Source organism: Hevea brasiliensis, chromosome 14 (genome assembly GCF_030052815.1).
Source record: "Hevea brasiliensis isolate MT/VB/25A 57/8 chromosome 14, ASM3005281v1, whole genome shotgun sequence".
Lineage (NCBI taxonomy): Eukaryota > Viridiplantae > Streptophyta > Magnoliopsida > Malpighiales > Euphorbiaceae > Hevea > Hevea brasiliensis.
The window spans coordinates 68,679,223-68,690,129 of NC_079506.1; the positions used below are offsets into that span (position 1 = coordinate 68,679,223).

At 33.7% G+C, this 10,907-nt stretch overlaps 1 protein-coding gene across 1 annotated transcript; it reads left to right on the forward strand.

Annotated features, from left to right (window-relative positions):
• The first annotated feature begins 8,757 nt into the window (after positions 1 to 8,757).
• LOC131172976 (uncharacterized mitochondrial protein AtMg00810-like) lies at positions 8,758 to 9,687 on the forward strand. Its single transcript, XM_058134612.1, has one exon. It carries the CDS (start codon positions 8,758 to 8,760, stop codon positions 9,685 to 9,687), a length of 930 nt encoding a protein of 309 aa, XP_057990595.1.
• Positions 9,688 to 10,907: the final 1,220 nt, after the last annotated feature.

A 10,907-nucleotide genomic window follows, 5' to 3' on the forward strand; every position in this document is an offset into this window, starting at 1 on the left:
GAATAATGCAGAGTCTAAAAATAAGGAATTATAGAAGAAGAAGAAACATGATCCTATACTCCACTTGTGACAACTTTAAGAATACACTTTTCTATGAATCTAGAGCTTAAGCTCTATTATCAAATTTGTCATGACCCAACTATATGGGTCAAACTGGCACTAGAACCTGGGTTGGCATAAAGCTCTTGAGGCCTATAGTAAGTCTCACTATTCCCAAACCCATAACCAGGCCCAAATTCAATGCCCAATATACAAAACAAAATAAAATAAAATATTATAAATCACTTTAAGCTAGCTCAACCTAATAACCGTTAGAATCCATAATTAGGGGAGCCCCATGATACCAACATGCACAAACCATTTAATTTTCATTACTAATACAATAAATATATACACTGGTGTCATAGAGTTCTAATAATCGAATAAATGGATAAATAAATAAACAAAATGAAAACTACTAACTAAAAGCTCCATAACCTATAAAGGAAAATGTAGGTTAAACTAAAAAAAAAAAAAAAAAAAAAAAACTTGCTCCTCCTTTAACCTGTAAAAAAAATATATGAACGGGAATGAGGGTTTGATTAGAAAGCTTAGATATTGATTATTGGTGTAATTTCTATAACTACCTAAAAACTAATGCAATTCTACCATAAAATACACATATAATACATATAATAAACATTTCACCCAGTATTCGCATGAGAAGATAATTTGGAGCTACTCACACACCTATTGTATCACATCAATACATAAATCTAGGAGTTGATCTTCTATATAGCTCTCTCAATCCAAATCCTGCCAGTGAACTCAAATCAAGTCAAACTTTCGCTTAAATCCAAGTGCGGGGGCCAGCAAGATCAACTCAAAGCCATGTCTCACCTCGTATTTCCTTATCCATAAGGACTGGGTTCCAGCGAGACTAGCTCAAGCTACGACTACCTATCCAATCGATATTCATATATACCATATATAAATAACACACTTGGCTCCTAATTATCCTTAAGGCGGCAATCATAAACAAATAACAATAATTAAATATGTAGCAACTAAAATGCTCCTAATATATTAACTATTTATGTGCATAATTAAATATTTATAAAATGCATTAACATGCTAGATATATAATTAATATTGAAATTACAAAAATAATTAATATCTAACTCACAGACTAGTCGACTCGATTGTAAATGGTCCAGCTGGAGAGAAAAAAGGTTAGCCGACACTGATCACCTATATAGAGACACTGACTTCTATCAATTTACTAATAAAATTAACTAATTAATTTAACTAAAGAAACAAGAATAATTCCTAAGATTTTGCCAAAATTTTGGCAAAGTCTCCCCTATAATTGGACCTAACCTCTCTGTAAAAAAAATGCAACAACAGCAACACACAGGGCCTCAGGCCCACAACAATAATTATAATGCCCATTCTGGGCCTGCAAGAATCCTAATCTAAGTTTAATCTTTCAAACTCCATTTTGAGTCCCTAACTCCTTTAGAGTCCAAATAATTATTTTCAGCACTTTAAAAAATTGTAAAAATATTTCTAGAGGTCCTTAATAATATTATCTTAATATTATAATTAAAATTATTGTATGTCATACAACCACAAATATTTATTAATTATTAAACTATAACTGAACTTAAGGCAAAAAAAGTGAATTTACCTATGCTAATTCTGACATTTGGAATGCATATGGGATGTCCAAAAATGGTAGGAATGGCTATAATATCGACCTACTTCTGAGGTGGGTCCCAGAGCCCTTTCGTCTGGACCAAAACTGCAATCCTGGGCACTAGTAGAATTTCTTCAAAACAAAAGTCCCTAAATGAAGCCGACAACATAAGGAGCTAGAAAAAATTTTTATTTAACCCAAAAGACGATGTTAAATACTCGAAATCTTACCAGCAAGCTCGTGGTCTCGAAATTTTTTTTGTATTGAAAAATTCTTGAATTGGTATCATTTCGAAGCTCTCAAAGTGTACAACACGCTGGTATACTTGGATTTTTGAGAAAAATTTCAGTTTGAGAGAAATTTGTTCAGAAGTGAAAATAAGCTAAAACTTTCGAAGCTCGATTCACACAAACTAGAAAATGATACCGTATAAGCTTGGTATCTACACGATGCCCACAAAGAAAGGAATGTTTTGATACCAAGGATGCCAAAAACAATGACTGGAGAAGGAAGTTATGATTGAAAAAAGAAAAAGAAAAGAAAGAAGAAAGAAAGAGAGAGAGAGAATGGGAAGGGGGGGTATGGCTGTTGCTCACGTTTTAAATGTTTTTTTTTTTTTTTTTTTACTTTTTCTTTTTCCTTTTAAATACTTAAACTTTTTATTCTTTCAACAAGATTTAAAGTTATTTTCAATGTAGTCCAAAATACTATAACATAATTAAATTAAATTTAATAATAATAATAATAATACATACATACAGACATACATACATACAATATATTAAAACAATAATATAAAATATATTTAATGAGTGAATAGTAAAAATTTAACTAAAATTAATTTCATATAGTTAAGATACTATTTATTTTTGGAGTACAACAATCTATTTATCATTTATGCTATTAGTATAAAATAATATTACAATAAAATTCTAAGTTAAATATATTCAAAGTTAAAATTCACAGCTTGAATTTAGAACTTTAAAAGAATTTCATAAAAGTATCTTTAAATAATAATATAAATCTTAAAATAATACAATTAATAAATTGTTTATTTTCTTTAAATTTTTAGGTTATTACATTGATAGCATGGAAATAAGTTTTCAATAATTTCTTCTATAGCACCACACAAAGGACATATGGTTGCCACCTCCACATGCTTAGAGGTAGATTCAATCGTTGGGTCAATTCTAGTTTGAACTGATCTGGAATTGGTGATCCCCAAGATTTTGATTATGGTTTTGAGTTATGGTTCGGTCCATTCTTGCTCAAATCCAACAGTTTAATTTTTTTATGTATATATTTTTTAAAATTTTTAAAATTGAAAAAATTAGGTTAAACTCAAAATCAAATTAAATAGTTTCAATTCAATTCCAATTTGATTAATTCATGATTCGATTCAACCATGAATTTGATCAATTTTCACTTTGGTGGGGTCAATTTCGTTAATCACTTTCCTTACAGGAAAATTTTAAATTACAGTGGGATGGACAACACCTAAACCTTTTTCCACTAACAAAAGCACCTCCATTTGTTGAAAAGCCTAACTTGCGACTCACAAGCTAAATGGAAACCACTAGGTACCATCTAACTACCTTTCTTATTATAAATTTAAGCATGTTAACTGTTGTGGTAGCTATCAGCTGTTTTAATAGTTGTCGACTATTTTATTAGTTGTTATTAATTATTAGTAATTAATTATTTATATAACTATTAAAACAAAAATATTTGGTAAAAATAGATGTTATATTAGCTGTAAAATGTAAAAATAGTGATATAATCTTGTTGACCCTAATCAAAATGTTTCCTCAATCTCTATAAGTTAGGAGGAATAACTTTTCATGAATCACTCCCTCAACCTCTAAATGCTAGTATAAATACTATGCTATTAAATAATATAAATGAGAGAGGTAGTGTTTTGACTAAGATTAAAACACTAAATACTACTTTAAAAATTGTTACTGAACAAAGTCTTAATCTCTTAAAAACAATACATAAAATTAAATTTACAATTCTCTATACCTTGTACAGAGCTTATTTCTGTTATCTGTTTTATTTTTAACGTTTAATTTATTTTATATAAAAAAAATTCAAAAAATAAAGAATAACAATTAATGTTAATTTACAATGCTATTTATACATAAATAAAAAAAATTACATTATCACAATCCAAACATAATTAATAATTAATTATATATTTATCTATAATTATATTATTTAATATTATTTAGAATTAAAATTTAATTAAAAAGTAAATCATATATTCATCCATCATTTACAAACATAAAAAAACAAAGCCTTTGATTCAGGATGATTTGCTCATATTATTTAATGAATTTTATTCTTCCTTAGTTCTGCCTTCCTTTGTGCACTCCTCATTTTTTGCCCTAGTGCCTGAAGTTCAAGGTGCTTCTAACCGGTAAGTCTTATCTATGGAGTGTATAAAATTGTTGCTAAGCTCTTGGCATTGCGACTAAAAGCGGTTCTTCCTCGTATTATCAGTCTTTTATTAGTGGGAGACAAATCTTCGATAGCTTATTGTTTATCACAAGAAGATGAAAAGAAAAAAGATGTTTTGTATTTTAAATAGATTTTGAAAAGGCTTTTGCTTCAATTCGTTGGCAACACATTGAGACCTCGATGGAATGTATAGGGTTTAGGGTGAGATGGAGGACCTGGATTTCTCATTGCATTACCATTCCATTACTAATGCAAGGGTGATTATTTTGTTGAATGGAAGTCCTACTGAAGAGTTTTCTCTCAGGATGTCACCATTTCCTTTCAATATTACTATTGAGTCGCTTAGTCTTGTAATGAAAGAGGCTTGCAAGTTGGGATTGTTGGATGGGTTTCTAATGGATCAGATGACGTTCTCATTAAGCACCAACAATTTGTGGATGATACATTATTCTTCACCCCTCCGAAGGCTGAAAATGTTATTGCAATCTCTAGATTGTTGAGATTTTTCCACTTAATTATAGGGCTTTCAGTTAATTTACACAAAAGTACTTTGTTTGGAGTGAATGTGGATCTTGTTATTTGGACTTGGTCACTAAATTATGCTGTTTCAAGGTAGGAGCTCTTCCTACTTGGTATCTAGGTTTCCCTCTTAGAGCAAGCAGTAGAAGTTATAAAATTTGGATGCTCATTATTCAAATTCTTGAGAAGAAATTATCCTTTTGGAAAGGACAAATGCGCTCTTCTGTAGGAAGACCAACTTTAATTAAATCCTACTTATCTAGTCTTCCACTATACTTTCTTTCTGTTTTTAAAATCCCGAAGCATGCTGCATTTAGAATTGAAGTGCGGATGAGGTCTTCTTTCTGGTCGGGGGGTGTTGAAGGTAGGAAGATACATTTAGTTAACTAGCATACTACTATGTTACTGCCTAAATCAAGTGGTGGTTTAGGAATTAAAGATATTACCCTCAATAATAAAGCTATAGTGTTCAAGCGGTTGTGGCATCTTATGCAGTAATAAGACTCGCTCTGGGCTAGAGTTTTGAATTCTAAATATGTTTTCCAACCTGAATGTGGCCTTCTGCTCATTTTGGGCACCTTTGTTTCCACTCCATGGTGTAATATTCAAAAATAGATTTGTCGAATTGGATCAGGCTTTTGATACTATTTAGTGCATCTTACTGTGTTAGCTTACTGGTGTTTACCAAGTCAATTTTTTGTTACTATTTTTTTGGGCTAGATTTAATCAAATAGTGAAGTGTCAATAAAAGAATACTTTACTCTGATTTGTTAGGTTTTTATGTGAGTTTTCTAGGAATGTCAGTTACTCTTTTTTTTAATCTATAAATTCAACTAGTTGATGTAATTTTAATATATGCTTCAATAAAATTCTTACAACTCTCCAGATTTTTAACTTTCTTTATTTGTTTTTATATATACTCTGTCTTTTGTTTTATGGTATCAGAGCGTCACTGAAGCATTTTCACCACTCTTTCTTTCTTCTTGTTTATCAAGTGTTATTTGTCTTGTTGGAGGAGATTGAAAGTTGCGGAGAGAGATGGAGTTAGCAAATGGAGTAAGCAGTTCAAGCACACAATAAGATGTTGAGAAGCTTGTAGGGAAAAACTACAAGTACTGGAGAATGTGTATGGAGGCATATCTTCAAGGTTAAGATCTATGGGATTTAGTTGAAGGAGTTGATGTTGAAATTCTTGCAGATACTCCAGAAAATTCTGAACCACGGAGGAAATGGAAGATCAAGTGCGGTAAAGCTCTCTTTGCTTTAAGAACTTCAATTAGCAAAGAGTTCATTGATCATGTTTGGGATATCAGTTCACCAAAAGAAGTGCGGGATACACTTGAGAGGTTATTTTCCAAAAAGAATATAGCTAGGTTATAGTTGCTGGAAAATGAGTTGGCTATGTCAACATAAGGAGGAATGTCTATTTCTGAATATTTCTTGCTAGTTAAAAGCATTTGTGCTGAAATTTCAGAATTAGATGCGAATGAGAAGATTAGTGAAGCCAGATTGCGACGATTTCTCATTCGAGGATTGAATAAGGAGTACACTCCTTTTGTTACCTCCATTCAAGGATGGGCAAAACAGCCTTCAGTTGAAGAGTTAGAAAGTTTGCTTTCTAACCAGGAGGCCTTGGCAAAGCAAATGGCAAAGAATTTTGAGTCAGAGGCTTTTGAGTCAGAGGCTGTTCTTTTCTCGAAGGGAAAGCATGACAAGAAAAACTCGTCAGCAGGGAACAAGAACAATAAAGAGAGGCCAAACGTGGGAAAAGCTGCCACTGACAATTCATAAAACCCAAACATTGTCAAGTGCTACAGGAATGGTAAAATTGGGCATATTAAGAAAAATTGTAGAGTGAAGCTTTCGAAAGCAAATGTTGCAAGTGAAAAAAAAGATGGAGATCAGCTAAAATGGGAGCAGTGCTTCACTGTAGAAGTAGCTGAAGGAAGGGACAACGTCACTGTTGAATCAACACAAGTTCAGGCTCATTTTAACCATGAAATCTGCAGAGATGAATGGATCATTGATTCTGATTACTCCCATTATGTAACTGGAAATGATTCACTACCCTTAGAAGTGTGTCAACACAAAGGAGAGCGGGTCATTGTTATAGCTAATAATTCAGCTTATCCAGTAGCAAGAGAAGGAGTCGTTAAGATTGGCATGGATGACAAAAGCATGGTAAAGTTGAATGACGTCTTCTATGTTCCAGGTTTGAAGAGAAATTTAGTGTCAGTTTCTCAAATTACAAATTCTGGAAAGTATGTTTTATTTGGGCCGAAGGATGTAAAAGTTCTTGATAATGTAAAAACCATATCTGCTGATGTTGTTACCTCTGGTGAGAGGAAAGGTTCTTTGTTTATTATGTCAGCAGGAGAAGCCTATGTAAAGAAGACAAGCCAAAATGAAAATGCAGCAATTTGGCATGCTCGGTTGGGACATTTAGGCTACCAACTATTGCAGCAAATCTCCTCAAAGACGTTGGTGGATGGTATACCGGCCTTGCAAAATATTCATAAAGATGTAATTTGTCAAGGGTGTCAATTTGGCAAGTCACATCGTCTTCCGTTCACAAAGTCATCAAATCGCAGATCTTCCATGCTTGAATTGGTCCATACAGACCTGATGGGACAAACAAAAACACCAAGTTATAGTGGATATCAGTGTGTCATGGTGTTGGTAGATGACTTCTCAAGGTACACTTGGGTGAAGAGAGAATAGTGAAGCTTTATCAAAGTTTGTTGAATTCAGAAATGCTGTAGAGAAAGAATTTGGGAAGAAGATCAAATGCCTGCGGAGTGACAATGGAGGAGAATATATGTTAGAGGATTTCTTTCAATATTGCAGTGATAATGGTATTTTACGACAAATGATATGTCCGAATATGCCTTAGCAAAATGGCGTTTCTGAAAGGAAGTTGGCTCATCTTGTTTCCATGAGTCTCTCATGGCTATATGATGAAAATCTCCCACGAGAACTTTGGGCTGAAGCTGTTCAATGCTCATGCTATGTAATAAATCACCTACCTCCATGGCCAGGTAAAGAGAAATCTCCTTTTGAGTTTGTATATGATGAAAAGCCAAAAGTAAATTACTTTTGGGTATTTGGTTCTATTTGTTATGTTCATATTCCAAAATCAATTCGAACTAAGCTTGACCTGAAAGCAAAGAAGTGTATTTTTGTTGGCTATGATTCATGCAGAAAAGGGTGGAGGTGTATGGATCCAGAAACAAAGAAGTATGTAACTTCTAGAGATGTGGTGTTCGATGAAGTGTCATCTTACTATTCAGTGCAGAAAACCACCATTCAAAAAGTCACTCTTGATGGTGATCAAGAGAATCTGCAGCTGTGTCCAGAAAATAACATGGAGGTTCCCATTGATGATGAATTTCTAGCTTCAAACATCTCAAATTCAGAAGATGTTGAACAAAGGAGGTCTACAAGAGAGAGAAGACAACCAAGTTTTCTCCAAGACTATGAGGTGCAAATCAATCAATGCACTATTACATCATGCTTCTTCACTGGAGCAGTAGATGAAGAACCAAAGAGCTATGAGGAAGCCAAAGATTGTCCAGAATGGGAAGCAGCTATGCAAGAAGAAAATGAGGCTTTAAACAAAAATCAAACATGGTAAATGGTGTCAAGACCAGAAAATTGAAATCTCATTACTTGTAAATGGGTTTGTCGCCTAAAGAGGAAGTCAGATGGGACTGTTGATAAATGCAAAGCCAGGCTTGTTGCTCGTGGTTTTTTCTCAAAACTATAGGTTGGATTATGAGGAGACATTCAGTCCGGTTGCAAAAATGGTAACAATAAGAACCGCTTTTGCCCTTGCAGCTTTTAAGAATTGGAATTTATGGCAACTTAATGTAAAGAATGCATTTCTTTACGGAGAATTGGATCGTGAAGTGTTCATGGAATAACCCAAAGGCTATGTTTCAAAGCAATATCCTCACCATGTTTGTTGGCTAAAGAAGGCGTTATATGGTCTCAAACAAGCACCACGTGCTTGGTATGGTAAACTTGCTTAATACTTTATCTTTTGTGGATTCAAAGTTTCTGAGGCAGATTCTAGTTTGTTTATTAAATTAGAAACAAATATGCATCTGTTGGTTCTATTGTATGTGGATGATATGATAATTACTGGAGATAATGAAGTTGAGATTTCTATGTTGAAAAATGAGCTATCAGTTCGTTTTGAGATGAAAAACTTGGGAGAGGTTGGCTGTTTTCTTAGTCTAGAAGTAGAAAAATCAGATCAAGGGTACTTTATTTCTCAAAAAAGATATGCAGAGGAACTTTTACAGCATTTTGGCATGGGGGGGTCAAAAGAAAAAGCCACTCCAATGGAGCCACATCTCAAGCTAATGAAGAATGAAGGACAGGAGTTAAAAGATGCTGGAAAATTCAGACAACTTGTTGGTAGTTTAATTTATTTAACTACCACAAGACCTGAGATTGCATATTCAGTTGGTGTCATTTCCCAATTTATGCAAAATCCAAGAACTTCACATTTAGATGCTGCTAAGAGGATTCTACGATATTTTAAGGGAACTACTAATTATGATCTTTTGTATAAGAAAGAAAGTAGTTTTTTGTTGAAAGGATACACTGACCCAGACTGGGCAGGCAATGCAAATGATCGTCGATCAACTTCAGGATACTATTTTAGTGTTGGTTCTGCTGCTATTTCATGGTGTAGCAAGAAGCAACCCACTGTTGCTCTGTCCAGCACTGAAGCTGAATATATGGCAGCAACAATGGCAACGCAAGAATGTGTTTGGCTGAAGCATTTGATGGGAGATATTTCTGGTGCAGTTGATTATGCTGTACAAATTCAATGTGACAATGAGAGTGCTGTTAGACTTGCTGCAAATCCAGTCTTTCATGCACGAACAAAACACATTGAAGTTCGTCATCATTACATTCGAGAGAAGGTGCTGGATCGAGAAATTGAGCTGAAGGGAATTTCCACACTAGATCAAGTTGCTGACATATTTACAAAGGCCTTAGGGAAGGCTAAGTTTTAATGTTTTAGAGCAGCTCTTGGAGTTATGGATAGTAAGCATGCACTAAGGGAGAGTGATACGATTTAGTGCATCTTACCGTGTTAGCTTACTGGTGTTTACCAAGTCAATTTTCTGTTACTATTTTCTTGGGCTAGATTTAGTCAAATAGTGAAGTGTCAATAAAAGAATACTTTACTTTGATTTGTTAGGTTTTTATGTGAGTTTTCAAGGAATGTCGGTTACTCTTTTTTTTAATCTATAAATTTAACTAGTTGCTGTAATTTTAATATATGCTTCAATAAAATTCTTACAACTCTCCAAATTTTAAACTTTCTTTATTTGTTTTTATATATACTGTCTTTTGTTTTAGCTTTTACCCTCTAAATCATGTGAGATATGTAATTGGTAGAGGTGATAAAATTAAATTTTGGCAGGATAAGTGGAGAGTGGACTCTGCCCCTAAATTCTCCATCCCAAGATTGTTCAATCTTGCTAACAACTAGGATGCATTAGTTAGTGAATTGGGTTATTGGGTTGATAATTCGTGGGAATGGAATTTTTCTTGGCGATGTAACCTTTATGAATGGGAACTACAGCTCCTCAGCTCAACTTCTCCAACTATTGAACTTTGTCAAGCTCTATTCTTCCAAGAATGATAGGCTTGTTTGGGACCGGTGAATAGCAGAGTATTTTCGGTGAAATTCTTTTATAGATGTCTCTTGAATGCTTCCTTTGAAATGTCGAATTTCTCTAAGCAAGTTTGGCTGGGATTAGCTCATCCAAAGGTTGAGAACCTAGTTTGGCTCATATGGGATGGCAGATTATGTTTCAAAGACTATTTGTGTGCCTTGGGAATTATTCCACAAACTCAGAATCCCTGCCCTCATTGCCATTCTGAACCTGAATCTGTTTTGCATATCTTTCTGTTTTGTAAATTTCCATGCTTATTTAGAGCTAGTTCTTGAATTGGCGGAATTTTTTTTTTTCTGTATTCCTAATTCAATTCCCTTATTTCTTGATCAACGGAGGTCGTTGGTTTGTGGTAAATTTCAGTTTAAAATTTGGATGACTCTTGCGCATACTATCATTTGGTTAATTTGGATTGTGCATGGTAACAAAAATTTTGAAGACAAGGACGTCTCAATAGGTGACCTTTGCTGTTTAGTTCTTTTTCGTGTAGCGGTTTGGTTAAAAGCCTTAAATCCAAGCTTTCCTTATACAGGACTAGATTTGTTTCTTTC